The sequence below is a fragment of the Myotis yumanensis genome, unplaced genomic scaffold (assembly GCF_028538775.1).
Source record: "Myotis yumanensis isolate MYYU_CA2020_CCGP unplaced genomic scaffold, mMyoYum1.0.hap1 SCAF_1, whole genome shotgun sequence".
NCBI classification, from domain to species: Eukaryota; Metazoa; Chordata; class Mammalia; order Chiroptera; family Vespertilionidae; genus Myotis; species Myotis yumanensis.
The window spans coordinates 100,103,657-100,123,947 of NW_027223752.1; the positions used below are offsets into that span (position 1 = coordinate 100,103,657).

Here is a 20,291-nt window from a genome sequence, read left to right on the forward strand (position 1 = left end):
TTCAAAGACTGATTTGTTATAACCATTACATTGTTAAAACCAAAAATTGAATTTTCAGTTTACTGTTACACTTATGTCTGAAACAGCAATGTAACTTTAGAACTGTTACAAAAGAAGCTTGAATTTGTTGTTTATGTTCAGTCAGCAGGTTTTGAAAATAAATATTTAATGTGGTATTTATTAATTCATTGGGCATAAAGAATGCATTCCTGAACTGTTAGCTTCAAAGTAAATTTCTCAAAACTTATACTTTATACACTTACATTATTAAATGAAAAGTATATTCCTTGAAGGAGGGGGGAAAAATCTCCCTTCATGGCAGATTCTAAAATAATATCCTTTTAGGTCATTATTTTATTTCTTTAAAGAGTTGATATATTTTTTACATTAGTAGAATTATTAAAAAATTAAGAAAAAATTGAATGTTTGAACTTTGCTTGGGAGTTACTGAATATAAAGAATAAAATTTAACCATAAATTGATTAGAGAAATTATGTTGAATAACAGGCAAATTTTGGTTGCTAGTAGGAATCTTATTATCTAAATTTGAAGATTCCTTGTCCTTCTCATTTCCAATAGATTATATTAACTTTGCCCCTCTTGTGCCATTAATAGTACTTTCAGGTCTTTATTTATTGTAAGTCAATGAATGTAATTAAATGCAAGATATACCACAGGAGTTTTTTGTTTTATAAGATTCATTACATTTCCAAAATGGCAGTTATTTTTGCAAGTGGGGTTGTTGTATAAAAAAAGATAATTGTAATGTTCAAAATCCTGATGTGTCTTTGAGGTAGTAATTTAGTTTCATAGTCACATAAATCTTTTCAGTCATAGAGGAATTTTGTTTATATTGCAATTTCAAGTAAAAGTCAAAACTAAACCATTAAGAATAATGAAGGGAAATGAGCAAGTCCAGGTATTAAAACTTTTTAAATTATAAAAAATAAGATATGCGCTATTGCTAAAAGAATAGTCATATTATAGAACCAAGTAATCAGTGGTGGAGAAAAATGAAGTTTACTGAATTTCACTGATATGACTGGTTGGCAGTTTGAGAGAGAAAAATGAATTTAGATAATCTCATATCATATACCAAATATATTCTTAAGGTCATATTAAACCACAGAAAAACTAAAAGTAATGTATTGTCAACCATCTAAGAGAAAGTATGAGTTCCAGACTCAGAAAAACATTTGCAGTGAATATTAACAATAAATAGATGTTGTCTTTCTTAAACAAAGAATTTGAACAAATTAGTTATAAAACACAAAGACCCCAGAGGTGAAATGAGCATGTATGTGCAATCAGAACAGGTGAAATGGTGCTGGACAGCCAAAGAATCAAGATGTTCAACCTCAGTAGGAACCCAAGAAAGTACAAATAAAACTGTAACTAGAGTCTACTGCTTACTCTTTTTAATCTTTAAATAGAAAATAATTGCCAGTACATGTAAGGTAGGATATGCTGGCATACTCATATATCACTATATAGTACAAATTTGTACTTAGATTTTGGAAGGAATTTTACATTATAATTGGAACCATGATAATGCAGTTTTTTTAAATGTAATAATTGTACTTCCCTGTGAATCTTTCCTAAAGAAATAACCTTTAATATGGGAAATGTTGTAGTCAAGAAATAGCTTTTATATTTATAGCAGCAAAAACATTGCAAACAACTTAATGTATAGTAATGTAGTATAAACATGAAATAATATTTATGTAAATTTTGATAGCTTGATAGAAATTTGGTGATTAAGAATTACTGTTATGAATTCTGTGGGAAACATTAAAATGGAAAATAATCACATTGTATACTACTGCTTTCAAACGCATATAAATCAGAATCATCACAGTAACCTCTTTTTCTTGAATCTACCCCCTAGAGATTCAGATACAAAAGATGGAGGCATAAGAATTTGCATTTTAGATAAGACTAGGATGCGATAGCCCTTGAACTGCAGTTTAAGAAGGAAACACTGTACTACCCTGAACTACTTTCTATTAAATCAGCAATGTAACATCGTTGGTTCATGTAAGGAAAGGTTAGAAATCAGTTTGTTTTTTTCTCTTAAATCTTACAGCTGTTTTATTTAAACCAGGAAGTTAGAAGCTTCTTATAGAGTGATGACTCATAGTGGTATTCTTGTATCACAAATCAGAGCTAACAGTGCAGAATCACTCTTGTATTTAGATTTCTTTTCCTCCAAGGAATCAAAGAGAAATGTGGACTTATTCCTGTTTTATAGGGCTTTCACTTTACATTTTTTTTTTTCACTTTACATTTCTTTAAGTTTCCAGTCATGTGTCTGATTTTGAGTCAGTTCTTCTATTTATCAGAAAATCATATTATGAAAGAAGAATTTTATGGACATAGAATTAAGTTTATAATAGTATGTCCTGGATAAATAATTATCCTCAGTTACTGTTGAATGTGAAGGGGAGCCATTTGAAATTTTCATAGTGCTATGCAAAAGATGAGAAAGGTGGTGCAAATTAGTTTTTTTATATTTTAAAATAAAAGAATGATATAAAGTATATTTGTGATGCGTGGTAATAATTATTGCTTTAATTGTATAAAGGCATTTCTTTTGAAGAAGCTCCTGTTTTCTTCTGAGAAGTCTTCTTGGAGGGATTGCCCAGGTATGATAGCTATCTTATAAACATTTACTCCATCCTCAATTTTACAGGTGACCTATGCAACATTCATTGGCAATAGTTAAGTTAAAATTATCTATTCTTAAAAAGTGCACTATCAATGAGATATTTTTCCTTAGGTTTCTTTTTTTTTTTAAGCTATGTTTTTATTGATTCTTAGGGAGAAGGAGAAAGAGATAGAAACATTGATGAGAAAGAAACAATGACTGGCTGCCTCCTGCACGCCCCTTACTGGGGATCGAGCCCAAAGATGGGCATATACCCTGACGGGAATCGAACCCATGACCTCTTGGTGCATGGGTTGATGCTCAACCACTGAGCCACACCAGCTGAGCATGTTTCTTATTTTTGATATTTCAGGAAGATTCATGGTCAGTGACTCCAAATTTTTAAATGCATATATTTCCAATTTGGTATTCCCAAGACATATAAGACAGGATAATATAACTAAGGGAAAAAGCTTTGGCCTCTTGATAAAATAAGGATAGAGAGCGCCCTAAACTGTTAAATTACAGCATATTATAAGGAATAATTGTTTTATGTTTGTTTTGTCTTAGCTCTGAGCAGGAACTCAGTTATCTTTGTATTTCTGCATCTTTTAGTATAATGTCTTACACAATGCAAATAATATTGCAAATAATTGTGAATTAAATTGCAAATGAAGCTGCCATAGCTTCTGCAATATGCTTAGGTCAGAGAGCTGTATGGTACTACCTGATAATTCACTTGACAGCTTACAAAAATCTTACACAATTTTATGTGGACTTCACAATACCTTGTGAAAGGAGGTAGAATATATTATAATCCCAGTTAGTATAAGGGCAAAACAACTTGCATTCTAAACCATGCCCATAGTGATTTTGAATTTAAGAGTTAAAAGTATCATTGTCATGTATTTTTTATTCGTTAATAGTGGGAATGCAAAATAAAGTTTAGTAGAGAAGAGACTATTCAAAAGATAATATTAACATCAACATTTTACTAATTAGATTGCTTGCACAGAAATATATTCTTATTGATAAAAAATGTATATGCATTGTCATAAATGTCATATGCTATGGAGGTTATAAAATGAATGACACAGTTCCGGCCTTTAAAGAACTTTAAATCTATTAGGAGAAATAGAAACCTCCCTGTAGCATACAATTTTACATAGGCTATGTATACATCTTATCCTCTTTGAAAGTTTCAGAAAGCAATAATACTTCTCAAAAAGGGGAAGGTGGCTAAGGTTCAGGAAGAAATTGAGCATTTGTGCAAAATCTATAGTTCAAATCACTGTAATACAGTATTAGTAGCTTCTATTTTATGCAGCATAACAACAATGGCCCCTGCTCATCTAATAGGTTGTGGTATTGTTTTGCTGAGGGTATGTTATCTCATTATCATAACTCTATGGGACAAGAAGGTCAAAGACATTAGATTAATTCAAAAATGGGGGAAAAAGAGGTCTCAACACGCCCTTACATTGTGCCTGGTTCTACAATAAAGGAAACCTCGTGACTTAAATGTTTCATTTGCAGGTAAGAAAGAGTTGATCTTATCAGGTAGCATATTTTTTTCTAGTAATGTTTAATTCTGCATTTTTTAGGATTCTTTTTCTCAGTAATAGAAATATTTAGTAATGGTGACATTGTAACCCTCAAGCACATTATTTTTCTAAAATATAATTTCAGATCAGTTGTTTGGATTTTTCCCCCACTTGGAATGCTTGATTTTCATTAAATGAAAACATTCTTAAGATTGTTATTCACGCCTGGATTTTTTTCCCAAAGGAAACCATTGTAATTTGTACTTCGGTTATTTTTAGAGGAAGAGCGGAAGGAACTCCTTTGTCACACCTTATGTGATATTTTAGAAAGTGCCTGTTGTGACAACTCTGGATCATACTGCTTGGTTTCATGGTTAAGAGGAAAGACAGCCGAGGAAAATGCTAGTATTTCTGGGAGTCCTGCAGAGTCTAGTTGCCAAGTGGAACATTCTTCTTGTAAGATACATTTTTTTCCTGAAGTATTTTCTTATACCTTTGTTTTAATAAAACTATTGACAATTTTAAAGAAAAAAGAATTAAAAATTTCATAACATGTCTCTTTTTCAGCAGAAGCTTAATTCATGAATCTTAGTATTTTTCATTTCCATTTTGATTATTTCATATTTATTTATTTATTTAAATATATTTTATTGGTTTTTTTACAGAGAGGAAGGGAGAGAGATAGAGAGTTAGAAACATCGATGAGAAAGAAACATCGATCAGCTGCCTCCTGCACATTCCCTACTGGGGATGTGCCAGCAATCAAACCTGGGACCTTTTAGTCCGCAGGCTGACGCTCTATCCACTGAGCTAAACTGGTTAGGGCTCATTTTGATTATTTTAATTGCTAAAGGACATTGCATTTGTTTCTTTTTGCTTTCATTTTTGGGGTTTAAAAAAAAAAAGGAAATGCATTTCTTAAGTAAAAAAAAAATTCTCCTGCTTGATGACATTCTCTGTGAGCTTTGAAACTCTCATTTAGAAAGTTTAAAGAACGTATTTATATATACTTTAATTTCAAATGCCTTAATGTTTACTTTGGCATTAGGGAAGAAAAGGCTCTTTTTTTTTTTTCAGAAAATTTCTTAAAATAGTTTTTGTTACTTTATAGAGCAAAGATGGGGACTTTTTTTTTTTTTCATTATGTTTCCCTTTCTCCTGAACTTTTTGGATATTGTTACTGTATATGAATTATTTTAAAGTAATTGTAATGATGAGTTTTAATTTTGCCTTCATTTAAGTTTTTTGTACTTTGAAGATTTTTCTTCAAAATAAACTAAATAATTATTCTCATTATAAAAATAATATATTCTGTAGTCTTTAGCGTTTGAAAATTCTTATGTAATTGGCCTAAAAACTACCAGAATGAACTAGTGGTATAGAAACTAGATAAAAAGAGTTGCTGTCTGGTTTTTCTTTACAGGACCTATCTTACTAGCAGTTGGCTTTTGATAATTGGTACTTCCAAGCGTTTATATAGAATAAGTGACTTATTCTACCTATAATGCATTTCATTAACATTGGAAATTATTTTTAAAGAAATTAGACAACCGATTCCTAGAAAGTAAATTTTGATTGTGATATACATCTTGCTTTCCCTGTAGGACTGTCTGTGATGCACTATTGCCTCCTTGAGCTAAAATGTGTCTGTGATGTCAGCATTTTCTCTTCTACCTCTGCAGTTACATTGGCGAATTCTAATAGCACATTTGCAAGGAAGAATTTTAAAAATTTAAACAGTTCAATGACGTTTTTATTTTCAGGCCTTTCAATACAACCTTTCAAAAAATTTAACATTTTTAGAGTTGATAATACAATTGAAGGAAACGAGTGGAAAATATTCACTAGGTTGATAGTTAAAAATGTCATTAAGATTAAAAAAAAAAGATTATTTTTAAATATTTTCTAGGTTTGACTGGATTGCATGTAAGCATATTTAATAGTTTCATTAAAGTTAATCAACATTTTGACAATAAAAGTTGAACTAATTAAAAGTTATTTTAAAGATTAGGTGCTTAAAGTTAGTTTATATTCAAATATAAGAAAATAGTAAGATCTTTTTGTAACATTTTTTATTAGTATCTTAGTATATACTGTGTACTTATTATGGACTGTGCTGTACATTTCATAGTAATAGGTTGAGTGGCCTCATGATACGTTAAATTTGGTACTTCAGGAACTAACTTAGATGGGCATACTATATTGAATTCCTCTTCAAAAAACATATTTTACTGATTTTTCCAATTTACTTTGCCTCATTTTAAAAGTGGACATGAATAAAACCAGATTTAAATTTTTTTTTTATAATCTATAAATTTGAAAAGTTTTATTAACTGAAAATTTAAGAAATTTACTTTAGATGTTGATAAATGAAATGAACTTACACTAAAATTTGTATTCCATGTAACAACCTATTTTACCTGTTCTTTCCTTTATTTCCAGCTATGTTTTTTTTGTGTTTTACATTTTTCCATCATCCTGCCTGCTAACTTTTTTATTTTGCTTGCCTCCTTTCTCTAAGTTACTATCTTTATGTCAACTTTTGTAGTGTATGCCCTATAAAATTATTTAGATAATCAGGTACAGGAAAATTAGTACAATTTGGAAAACATTAGGTAGAATTTTTATTTTATCCTGAAATTTTAAATGTGAACTATTTTCCCCATTGTCAATATTACATTCTGCAAAAACATTAATTTCATTGGCTTGTGTGGTGTGTATAGTTTTGGCTTCTGGTAATGCACACTTGTTTGCAATAGTGAACACTCAGGTTCAATTTCAGTTTGTTTCCCACACAAATTAAAAGATTACTTAAGCCATTGGATTTTTAAAGATTTTAAAAAGTAATTTCAAACATTTGAATATTGATACTAGACTTTGAAAGGGTAACGTAATGTGACCTTTTTAATTGTAAATCAAAAATTGAGAATTAATATTTGAATGTATTAAGATTTGCTTTATGAATATACCAGTGGCCCGGTACACAAAATTTGTGTACGGGTGAGGGGGTGTCCCTCAGCCTGGCCTGCACCCTCTCCAATCTGGGTAGGACCCCTTGGGGGATGACTGGCAGTCAGACATCCCTCTCACAATCTGGGACCGCTGGCTCCTAACTACTCACCTGCCTGCCTGCCTGATCACCCCTAACCACTCTGCCTGCCGGCCTGCTCGCCCCCAACTGCTCTCCCCTGCCAGTCTGATGGCCCCCAACAGTCCTCCCTGGCCAGCCTCATGGCTCCCAACTGTGCCCCCTTGCCAGCATGCTTGTCCCCAACTGCCCCCCCCGCTGGCCTGCTCGCCCTCCACTGCCCCCCCCTGCTGGCCTGCTTGCCCCCAACTGCCCTCCCTGGCTGGCCTGCTCACCCCCAACTGCCCTCCCCGGCCAGCCTCATGGCCCCCAACTGCCCTCCCCTGCTGGCTTCATGGCCCCCAACTGCGTCCCCCTGCCGGCCTGCTCACCCCCAACTACCCACCCCCCCCGCCAGCCTGCTTGCCCCCACTGCCAGCCTGCTCACCCCCAACTGCCCCCCCCCCCCCACCAGCCTGATCACCCCCAACAGCCCCCCACTGCTGGCCTGCTCGCCCCCAACTGCCCTCCCCTCCTGGCCTGATCGCCCCTAGCTGCCTCTGCCTCGGCCCCGCCACCATGGCTTTGTCTGGAAGGAATCCCGGTCTAATTAGCATATTACCCTTTTATTAGTATAGATATAAGCACATATGAAATTGTTCATTGTGATAAATTGAGTAGGCATTTTTACTCATCTTTAAAGACTTTATCTTTGGGGAGCCAAGACTCTCAGGATTGAAATCTTAGCTCTGCTGTTTATTGCTGTGTGCACTTGAGAGGATTCTTCTCAGTGCCTCAGTTTCCGCTTCTGCGAAATGAGGACTATTAGGGTTGTTATGAGGGTTAAGTGAGGTAAGACCAGTAGAGCATTTGGCAAGGGGCCTGGCACTCAGAAAAGTTCTAAATAAGCATTACCTTTGATTTAAAAGCTTTCTTTGGTTTTTAAAAATTTATAATGGTGCTGTATTAATAAATGTAATCTAAGTAAGTTACTGAAAACTTCTCAACAGTTATATTAATTAATGCGGAAACAAACTTAAAGCTGTCCTTGAACCTGTATAGTTTCAAAATGCTGTGCCTTTTTATACGCATAATAATTAAGCTATCACTGTAAAGATTTATATTATAAAGAGGAAGGTTAGCTAGATGATTTTACTTGGATATATGGATTGAAAAATGATATGAAAGTGCAGGACACGTTACAATGATGTGTGAAGCACTATGATTTTTCATATTTTATAAACGATCCTAGCATAACTGAATTGAAAAGTGTATTATTTAATACTTCTACATTCTCAGTATTATATCCATTTTAGGTATAATCATGGTAACTAAAATGTTGAAATATAAATTTATATAATACTAAAGTTGAAAATAAACAGGATTTTAAGGGAGTGAGAAAAGAGGGAAAATTTTGATTGCTTGAAAGTATTTACAGCCTGCTGTGTGTATCTTGTGTCATTTATTTGCCATGTGTAGTGCTGAAAAGTGTCTTTTATGTATAGCTGCCTTGGCTGTCGAAGAGCTTGGCTTTGAGCGATTTCATGCATTAATTCAGTAAGTAACATTGGAACATTTAAAATACTTACCTTGTGGACACATTGCCATTTTAATTTTGTTCATACTGGGGAAAGGTACTTAGATTTATATGCCTGAGATTAATTTGTTTTCAAATTAAGAAATAATTTGTAAATGTGTACTTAAATTATTCAAATTCCTAAATTAACTATCAAAATACACTTTTTATAACACTAAAAGCTTTTTCATCATGACAGTGAAAAAATAATTTTAGCTTAATGTTTCTCTGTCCTGAGTGAGTATAAAGGTTTCTAGTAGAATAACTATTTGAATTATTTATTGTTTATCAAAATATACTTTCTATAGTTTTCATTAAAGCTGCCATGTCTTCATTAGATCATTTAAACTTTTTATTACAAAATAAAAGGGAGGATAGCTATGTTGATAGAATTATAGGTGGCATTTGAAATATAACATTAATTTTTTAAAAAAATTACAAATGTACAAAAGTCAAATTTTGTTTGTTCTTAAACTCATCTTTGAAGAGGGCCACTTTATTCCTTAAATAACTGTATAATTATTGACGAATTTATTGGTGCCAGTTCACCTAAGGGATGAAGACATTCCCTACCAAGTATGCATTCTGTCTTAATGGCGTATATTATATATAGTGATAGTTGTCAGCAATAGCTTTTGCTTTTAATGGCTAAATTTATATTTGAAAATTTAAGACACAAAAATCTCCTGTTTGTATATATAAATTTTTAATGTATAAGACAATTTAAGAATTTTCCCATTTATGAATGTAGTAAACCTTATGATGGTACTCATATTTAATTCTTTTCACCCCCAGGAAAAGATCATTCGGAAGTTTATCCGAATTAAAAGATGCTGTCTTGGACCAGTATTCAATGTGGGGAAGCAAATTTGGAGTATTGCTTTTTCTGTATTCTGTGTTATTGACAAAGGTTTGTTGAAGAAGATGTTTCTGCTGGCTTTTATTAGTTAGAGTTTAGTATATTTTTCCTGCTATGAGGACAAAATTTATTCTTGATACTGTTTCTAAATCTCAGAATAAAACTCTCTTATGCTAATAATTCTCTTTCCTCCCACTCACTTGTTCCTTAACCAGTTTGAAATTGACTTTCACCCCTACTCTTCTGGACTGCAGAGGTTATCAATAATGTGCTATGTATAAAATGCACTCAGTTCCTCTGAATTTTATTTTCTTTGCTCTTACCAATGTCTGGCAATTGATACCTTAACCCCTTCTGGAAGCTCTTTCTAACCCCCACTCCCTTTTTTAACTCATCTGATAAATCATTGCACTAAGTTCTCTTTCTGTAATGTCTCATAATTTTTTTGTTTATCTTTCCATGTTTACCTGTTATATTCTTCTTTCTCTTTTCCACTAAGCCTTTTTCCCCCACTAAGCTTTTATATTCCACTAGAGGCCTGGTGCATGAAATTCATGCATGAGAGGGGGGGTCCCTCAGCCCAACCTGCACCCTCTTCATTCTGGGACCGCTGGCTCCTAACCGCTCACCTGCCTGCCTACCTGATCGCCCCTAACTACTCTGCCTGCCAGCATGGTCGCCCCTAACTGTCCTCCCCTGCCGACCTGGTTGCCCCTAACAGCCCTCCCCTGCTGGCCTGGTTGCCCCTAACTGCTCTCTCCTTCCAGCATGGTCGCCCCTAACCACCTCTGCCTCGGCCCCTGCCACCGAGGCTTTTTCCGGAAGGACATCTGGAAGATGTCCGGTCTAATTAGCTTATTACCCTTTTATTAGTATAGAATTTCAGTCCCTGGGTTCTATATTCTGCTTCTTTTATGGATATTTTATTCCCTCAGCTTACCTTTATGTGTTTAATTCCAATATGTATAATACTAGTCCTGCCCTTTTCCCCCAAGTGCCTGTTAGTCCCAGTTATCTAACTAGACTTACGATGCTAAAATCAAACTTCTTTCATTTGACACATGTTTACTGAGTATTGACTATATGTTAGGCCCTGGGCTGATAATGTTGGGATAGAATTGTACTTAATGGTTCCTCTTCAGTGTTGTAAAAACAATTGACACGTTAATGATTACTTCCATTATGGCAGCGTTTTTTGGGGTGTGTGTGTGTGTGTGTGTGTGTGTGTGTGTGTGTTTGTTGCATGCACAAAGCAGAAGGGAACATAGTAAAGGTATACCTAAGTTTATTTGGTGAAATGAAAGGGGGGCGCCTTGTATAGTAGGGATCACTCAATGAATGAGGAAAAGTTTTCTAGACAGAAAAGCTGTGGGAAACTCTTGTCTCTTGGCCACCAACATGCCATCTAGACTGAGGAAGACCCAAAAACTTCAGGGCCACATGAGCCATGGCCATGGCCGCATTGGCAAACAGGAAACACCCAGGGGGCCGAGGTAATGCTGGTGGCTTGCATCACCCAGGTTACTTTGGGAAAGTTGTTATGAGGCATTACCACTTAAAGAGGAACCAGAGCTTCTGCCCAACTGTCAACCTTGATAAACTGTGTACCCTGGTTAGTGAGCAGACATGGGTAAATGCTGCCAAAAGCAAGACTGGAGTTTCTCCTATCATTGATGTGGTGTGATCCGGCTACTACAAAGTTCTGGGGAAGGGAAAGCTCCCAAAGCAGCCTGTCATTGTGGAGGCCAAATCCTTCAGCAGAAGAGCTGAGAAGAAGATTAAGGGTGTTGGTGGGGACTATGTCCTGGTAGCTTGAAGCTACATGGAAGGAAGTTCATTAAAATGTCCACAATTTTAAAAGAAAGAAAAAAAAGCTGTGGGAAGATTTTCCAAGCAGTGTGGATAGCAAGTATCTATAATAATAAAAGCGTAATATGCTAATTACACCGGATGTCCTTCCAAACAAAGCTGGGGCTGTGAGGGAAGCCCAGGTCCTGGGTGCCTACCAGCCGCCAGGGAAAGGAAGGCCTACTCTTGCACAAATTTCGTGCATCGGGCCTCTAGTAAAGGTATAATCAATTGGGGGCATGACACGTGTCTGGGAACCATAAGTGGTTTCATATTACTGGAGCATAAGCCACCAGAAAGGCAAATGTGGAAGATGAGACTGGGCAGTTATATAAATAAGGTTTAACGGTGAAGGTTCTTGTATATTATGCAAAAATACTTTAGATTTCATTTCAAATTAGAATAAAACAAGAATTTTCAACAAGGATGTAACAAGATCTTTTTGTTAATAAAAGGTTCCTTAAAATGGGATAAGAGTTGTGTTGGAGGGAGTTGGTGTGTGGAGTATCAGTCTAGAATCAGGAAAACTAGAAAAGTGTTAATTGAAATAAGTGAACCTATGCTAGGGCAGCGAGTGTGGAAATGGAAAAGAAAAGGAGCATATTTAAAAGCATGTTTTAAATTTAGAAATTTAAAACATATAGGAGGATGTTTAAGTGAAAGTATCAGAAGTACTTGGTAGTTGGTCAGAAGTGGTGGAGACCAGTGGTAGAGGTATCTAAGATGAGGCTTCTTATGACTTCGTCTTAACTGTTCATTATTTTGCCAGTTTTTTATGCTCAAGACTTTGGATACCTCCTCTGTCGCTTGTCCTTTACAGCCATTAAGCCATCATGTCTAGTTGTTCTTCTTTGAATCTGTCTTTGAAATGATGTCCCCGCCCTCCTCAATGGTTATGTCACTTGTTCCTATTGTTCAGTTTGGCTTTATCAGACTAAAACATTGTTTTGTTTTGTTTTGTTTTGTTTACAAGGAAGGCAAGCGCAAGATCTCATACTTGTTTGTGTCCTTCTACATGTACTTATGCAATCATTAAATGTTTTGATCATTGATTAATCATCTCTTTAAACCTTAGAAGTGACCTGTTATCTGGTAGAACTAATGTTAGATTATCTTTATCGTTTTGGAGTTGTGCCTAGGTCTTCTTGTAGTGGTCCAGTATCTACACCTGTTGGGATTTGGATGCCCTTCGGGGGATTAAAAATATCAAGAAAATAAGAAGCTTCCTACCATCTTAATTTATATTTTTGTCAGTACACATATGAATTACTAATATTTGTGAGAACACACAATCAGAAGCAAACCTTCCATTTTGTTATGTATTTTCTTTTTTTTAAAAAATATATTTTATTGATTTTTTTACAGAGAGGAAGGGAGAGGGGTAGAGAGTTAGAAACATCGATGAGAGAGAAACATTGATCAGCTGCCTCTTGCACACCCCTTCCTGGGGATGTGCCCGCAACCAAGGTACATGCCCTTGACCGGAATCGAACCCGGGACCCTTCAGTCCTCAGGCGGATGCTCTATCCACTGAGCCAATCCGGTTAGGGTTTGTTATGTATTTTCTTATGTATTTCTTATACCTTTTGTGATTTTAAATTTATATCTCTATCAACATTCATATGTGTATGTATTTAGTACCAATAAATGACTTAAGAAAATATATCAGGTGATTTTTAAATGACCTAAGAGAACATATCAGATGCTTTAGAAGGTATATTAGTTTTGAATTTAATTTAACCTAAAGTTAAATGAATATTAACTTTGGATTAAATAATTTTCTCTTTCCTCCTCTTGAAATTTAAACATTATTTCTCTATCCATTTAATCAACATTAGATCTATTATGTATATCCTTTATATAGTGCCCATGAAAGAAAATAAAAAGATATTCATGGAGAAACTACTAGTTACCATTATCATCTCAGGTGCACCCCTAATTCATATCTGGTTAGTTTTTTGGGAGAAAAGTTACTTAAATAATTGTGTTTTATTAATTTATAGTATGAACTGGTTAATTTTTAAGCTATAATTTTCATTTCTAGTTTTTAAAATAAGCCAAGAATATTTGCTTTCTTTAGGGCATTGAAAACATAAAAAATGAAATTGAAGATTCAACCGAACCTTTGATCGATCCTGTGTATGGACATGGCAGGTAATTATCTAAAGTCTTTCTTCTCCTCAAATGGACTTTAATTTAAGAACTTGACTTAGAATAAAGTACTACGGAGCCAGAAAATTTTGCTTGTCAGTTGTTGACAGCATAAAGTCTTTGAATTTGAGCAGTCTTGTGCTGTATGCATTGCTTGCCTTATGTATGAAATGTAATTTCCACTTTAGGTTTATATATGGAGTGCGTTTACTGTAGCACATATTTTGTGGTGAGATGGCCGGGGAGTATTGTAACAACTTCTTCTTGATGTTTCATTTATGAAACTTTATCAGATGAAATTTATTCATTTTGACTTAGAAATAAGTGTATCCTTACCTATTTATAAATGCTTTCCTGCTTGGGTGAAAATTTTTTTTCTTATTTTTCTCTATGAAACTACCCTCTTTCTCAGGCTTTTTAATAGCTATTTCTATTAAAATTGACAAGACAGTGATTATCAACTCACTCTAAAAAATAAGTACTTTTTGCCCTGGCTGGTGTTGTTAGGTGGTTAGAGCAGTGGCCCCCCCTCACCGGGAGAGTCTTGGGTTCTCCCTCTCTCTCTTTCTCTTTTCCTCCTCTTTTCTCCCTTCCACTCTCTCTAAATATCAATGGAAAAAAATATCCTCAGGTGAGGATTTACAACAACAGCAAAAGTGCTTTTCTTTATAACTTTCTGCTTCAGAAGTTAAAATTAACACATTTCATCAAACACAAAATAACATTTATATATGTATTTTAAAAGATGATTACATATAGTAAGTAAATTATTAATCTAGGTATCATTTTTTTAAAAATCAATTTAAATATAGTATCTTAGATAAAGTTGTTACATTTATGTGAATAAATAGAACAATAGATACCATTGTGATGATTCATTTAGTGATCCAGTTAATAAGGCTGTTTTTCAGTGAGTGTATAAAATGAAAAATACAAGGTTTTTCCTTACTTTGTTTCTTAACATAATTTAATGTAAAAAGTCATTACCTTATGCCTTACCATAAGGATAATTTTATATGAAAATTAGTTTATTCATATTTTAATTATTTTTTAATTTTTATTAATAGTCAAAGCTTAATTAACCTCCTATTGACGGGACATGCTGTTTCTAATGTATGGGATGGTGATAGAGAATGCTCAGGAATGCGTAAGTATATTCTTTGTGTATTTATCTCATTTATGATTAATATTTAACTATAATATAATTGGTTGTTACTCATCTGTTCAATGGCCCTGCATTACTTAGAGATTAAGGTAAGTGCCTTATAATCGAAGAATCATTTACAGTTTTCAAGGCACCATAACATGAAGACATTGACTTTGGAGGCAAACTTGGCCTCAAATCTCAAGTTACTTACCGTCTTAAGCCTTTAGTTTTTTGTAGTGTAAAATTGGGATTATAGGACTATCTTCTTTAGAAAAAGTAAAATATACATCTCTTTATATAATCCTAGTACATTTTCATGCAGCAGTATCTAAGTCTAGAACACTAGCATTTCGCTTAAAATTGAGGAGAATTACTATACGTATTGTAATTTGAAATATTATCTTTGAGAGTCTGGTGGTTTTTCCTGTATTACTTTTAATGTAAATACTTTCCTTTAGGATGCTGCACAAATTTAATGTCATCTGAATTTTAAACCACTACCCTCTCCATGACTACCTCCATTTCTGGTCTTAGTTATTCTTTCCTGTAGCTTCATATGTTGCAGGACATTGAAATGACATACCTTTGGCCAATTCATTCAGTTAAGGCAGCGGTTCTCAACCTTCTGGCCCTTTAAATACAGTTCCTCATGTTGTGATCCAACCATAAAATTATTTTCGTTACTACTTCATAACTGTAATGTTGCTACTGTTATGAATCGTAATGCAAATATCTGATATTCAGGAAGGTCTTAGGCGACCCCTGTGAAAGGGTCGTTTGACCGCCAAAGGGGTCGCAATCCACAGGTTGAGAACTGCTGAGTTAAGGAGATCTAGTACATTGCTCTGAATAAAATGCCCTTCAGCTTATTGCTGAGTCAGTCTAAATTCATGTTTTTACCCATTCAACTTATATTGAATAACTACTGTGTACCTTATATTGAAGTATGTAGTAGAGGACAGGAAGTTCCATAGTACCTATAGTTCACAGGGACATTTCTTTCTTTGTTCCATATTTAGATAAAACTGTCAACAAATGTCAGAAGCAAATATGATTGAGAAAATAATAGTTACTGATTTTTGGTCCCATTTAAATGATTGTCTTGATCTTAAATTTGAATTTATCTCGAATTTAGAAATATGTATAGTCAATTAACAAAAACATGAAAGTATATAACATTAAGGAAAAAGTCAGTAGAAATTATATAATTTCAGAATTAAAAAGCACCTCTTGAGAATATTATGCTAAGTGAAATAATTCAGGCAGAAAAAATCAAGAACCATATGATTTCACTCATGTGAGATATAAATAAGTCAGATGGAAAAAGTCAAGAACCATATGATTTCACTCATGTGAGATATATATGAACAATACAAATAAACAAACTAAAAAACTCAGACAATGACAACAGTATGGTGGTGACCAGAGGGAAGGGTAGTAGTAAAGGGTAAAAGGGGTAAAATATATGGTGACCGAAGGAGATTTGACTTTGGGTAGTGAACACAATGCAATATACAGATGTTTTATAGAATTGTACACTGCAACCTATATCATTTTATTAACCAACTAGAGGTCTGGTGCATGAATTTGTGCATGGGTGGGTCCAGCCGGCCCACCCCTGATTAGGGTGGCGGTGGGGGGTGATTGGGGAGTGGGCTCACCGGGGGGAGGGACCGCAGGCGGTTGGCCAACTGGCCCCACTTCCTGGTCGAACTCCTGGTTGAACTCCCAGTTGAACTCCTGGTCCAGGGGACAATTTGCATATTAGGCTTTTATTATATAGGATGTCACTCCCAAATCATTAATACAATTTTTAAAAATTATATATTTTCAGAATTAAAAAGCATCTCAGCATGTCCCAACCCTTCAATTTACTATTTAAGAAATTTAAGAACTACCCTCCTTCCCTACATTAGATAATATATGGAATTTATTCACTACATGATGAGGTTAGAATGAGAACCTAGCTTGCTAATTTCTGGCAAAAAAGTCAAAATTTAAACAGTAAAGTTCACAGACAAATCGCTACAGAAATTATCTTGCTGAACTTTTTTGTAATTGAGCCCATTCTCTTCTTGAATCCTCATTCTGATTAATACCTAAAAGCATTTCATCCTGCCAATAAAAGGTGTCAGTCTGTCTTGAGTAATAGCAGGTTTTTTCTCTCTCTCACCCACGTTGGCTTCTGCACATCTCCTCTTTCTTCTTCTAGCGGTGGTTTCTTGGCACTGGGTATCTTATATCATCTGAGATGATTAGGAAAGGAATACCTGGTTCCTGTTCATCTTTGGTAGAGGTACCTCATCCCACTTGGCCTCTGTCCTTGCTACCCTTGTGTGCTGTGGCTCAGAACTCTTTCCACCTGGACTTTTTTTTTTTTTTAAATATATTTTATTGATTTTTTACAGAGAGGAAGGGAGAGAGATAGATAGTTAGAAACATCGATGGGAGAGAAACATCGATCAGCTGCCTCCTGCACATCTCCCACAGGGGATGTGCCCGCAACCCAGGTACATGCCCTTGACCGGAATCGAACCTGGGACCTTTCAGTCCGCAGGCCGACGCTCTATCCACTGAGCCAAACCGGTTTTGGCACCACCTGGACTTTTGTGCCTTGCTCTGGCTCTTGGTGCTAGTTATTGTGGTCCTTCTTTCTACACATTCTGCAGATGTGCTCTCAGGTCTCGTCTGTTTCCAGAACCAGAATATTCTTTCTGTCTCCCTAGGCGTTTCCTTACCCAGCCTCCCATATGCTTTTTTTCTGGCCGTGTACTACCTTTACAGAATAGCAGTCAGTTATCCAAATTTTGGTTCTTGATATGTATAAATTCATCCTTTTCTGTTTGTTAAAATATTAGCTTTCAAAGCTATTGTCTTGCTGTGGATTTAATTTAAGAATAGTTTAAATATCAAAACTAAGCAATGACTTTGAAATAATTATTTTGGAAAAGAAGATAGCTAGGATATACTTCTTGCATTTCTCTTCAGTTGTTAGGAATGTTGACTTGAAGTTGAATTTGTTTTCAGTAACTTAACTTAAAATAAAAATTTATATATTCATTCAGCATTTATTGGATGTTTTTCTGCTGTGACAGGTATTACCTGTCTCAAAGGGATGATGTAATTTCTAAAATGCCTCAACTTGCCATAAGAAGAGCTCAGCTTTCCCTCAAAAGCATACACACCTAGTTTGGGAAACAAGACATACACACAAACAACTGTAGTGCAAGGTAAAATGAAGCATGTTGAAATAAAGTATTACAGAAGTTCAGAGGAAGGAGAAAACTCTCCCTGCTGTGTTTATGTTGGGGTAAAGGAGAGTCTTTAAGTAGGAGTTAACATTTTAATGGGGCTATTTGGAATGAGCGAGAGGGTATTTGGGGAAGAATTCAGGTCATGTTTAGGGACAGGGAGGCAGATCAGTCTGATTGGAACAGTGGTTCTTAATCCTGCTCATATTATCATTTAGGGAGCTTAAAAATATGTCAGTGTCCTGGCCATTGTGGCTCAGTGGTTAGAGTGTTGGCCTGCACACTGAGGAGTCATGGGTTTGATTCCCGGTCAAGGGCATGTACCTAGGTTACAGTTAGATCCATGGCCCCTGTCAGGGCATGTGTGGGAGGCAACCAATCGATGTGTGTCTCTCATCTCACATTGATGTTTCTCTCTTTCTCCTTCCCTGTCTCCCTCTCTTTCACTCCCTAAGAAGCAATGGGAAAAATATCTTCAGGTGAGGATTAACAAAAAAAGGTTAAAAAAAAAAGGTCAGTGCTCAGGCCCCAGCTGAGAATGAATGAATGAATGAATGAATGAAGAGAGAAAGAGAAAAAGAGAAAGAGTCTCTAGATCAGGGGTGGGCAAACTTTTTGACTCGAGGGCCACAATGGGTTCTTAAACTGGACCGGAGGGCCGGAACAAAAGCATGGATGGAGTGTTTGTGTAAACTAATATAAATTCAAAGTAAACATCATTACATAAAAGGGTATGGTCTTTTTTTTTTTTTTTTTTTTTTAGTTTTATTCATTTCAAACAGGCCGGGTCTGGCCCGCGGGCCGTAGTTTGCCCACGGCTGCTCTAGATGGTGGGGCCTGGGCATGATAATTTTAAAGTGACCCCTACTTAGATGATGCTAATGTACAGTCAGGTTTGTGAACCAATGGATAAGAGCATTGGATCTGTGAAGGAGACTAGTAAGACGAAACATCATAGGTGTAGTGTTGGGTAAGAACACAGAGAATTTTAAATACTAAGAAGTTTTAAAATTTAGTTGGCAAGCATTAGGAAGAGAGGCATTGAAAATGTTTAAAAAGAGCAATAACATACGACATAAAATAAGAACAATAATTTGTCAGTTTGTAGAAAGTATTGAATGGGTTGACATGTCAAAAGCGTGTAGTCTAGACAGGTAAGAGGTAATGAGATGAAAATGTTCATGGCAAAGAAAGAAAAAAGATATCAATTAGTACTTGTGTACTTTATGCTGAGCAATATGTTTTGGATATGTATCTTCCTAACCTCAATATCTATAATAATAAAAGTGTAATATGCTAATTAGACCAGACAACCTTCTGGATGAAGCTGTGACAGTGGGGGTTGAGCCCCTTGCATGAATTTCATGCATCAGGCCTCTAGTACATTTATAAAAACTGAAGCTCAGATAGTTGAGTAACTTGCCCAACGTTGAACAGCAGAGGCATAACTGCTTTTGACTACAGCCAAGGCCTATGTTCATGACATCGTAGTACTTGCCACCTGCTGTAACAGTGCCTCTGAGAGAGAGAACAGTAAAGTAGGCTCTATAGAACTCAGCAACTAGTTATATATGTGAAGGAGAGATACAAATAACTATTAGGTTTTTAAATAATGCTTACTAAATTAATGAACACGTGTAAGAAACATCATGGCAAGTATGCTTGAAATCACTGTGTATATTTTGGTGGTGGAAAAAAAACTTTGTCCTTAAGTATTTCATTTTATTTGAAGAGTAGTTACGACTATTGATTAAGAATGCTCATTGTGCAGCAGTGGCAAACATTTATTTAACAGCTAGAGGCCCAGTGCATGAAATTTGTGCCTGGAGGCAGGGGTCCCTCAGCCCAGCCTGCACCCTCTCACAATCCAGGACCACTGGCTCCTAACAGCTCGCCTGCCTGCCTGCCTGATCATCCCTAACCACTCTGCCTGTCTGCCTGATCATCCCTAACTACTCTGTCTGCCTGCCTCATCACCCCTAACCACTCTGCATGCCTGCCTGATTGCCCCTAACCACTCTCCTGCCTACCTGATCGCCCCTAACTGTCTCTGCCTGCATGATCACCCCAACCGCCTCTGCCTGCCTGCCTCATCACCCCTAACCACTCTGCATGCCTGCCTGATCGCCCCAACCACTCTCCTGCATACCTGATCGCCCCTAACTGCCTCTTTCTGCCTGCCAGATGCCCCTAACTGCTCG

At 35.7% G+C, this 20,291-nt stretch overlaps 1 protein-coding gene across 4 annotated transcripts in view; it reads left to right on the forward strand.

The window, feature by feature from the left end:
* MINDY3 (MINDY lysine 48 deubiquitinase 3) overlaps window positions 1-20,291 on the forward strand; it is a 122,071-nt gene that overhangs the window by 17,598 nt on the left and 84,182 nt on the right. For 2 of the 4 annotated variants that reach the window (XM_070428503.1, XM_070428510.1), the window contains exons 3-8: window positions 2,585-2,645; window positions 4,471-4,647; window positions 8,764-8,815; window positions 9,630-9,744; window positions 13,622-13,695; window positions 14,760-14,839. In XM_070428503.1, the coding sequence (XP_070284604.1) occupies window positions 2,585-2,645; window positions 4,471-4,647; window positions 8,764-8,815; window positions 9,630-9,744; window positions 13,622-13,695; window positions 14,760-14,839 (559 nt within the window). Of the gene's footprint in view, window positions 1-2,584; window positions 2,646-4,470; window positions 4,648-8,763; window positions 8,816-9,629; window positions 9,745-13,621; window positions 13,696-14,759; window positions 14,840-20,291 lie in introns of those variants that run through there. The other 2 variants (XM_070428518.1, XM_070428524.1) reach the window with 2 other exon arrangements.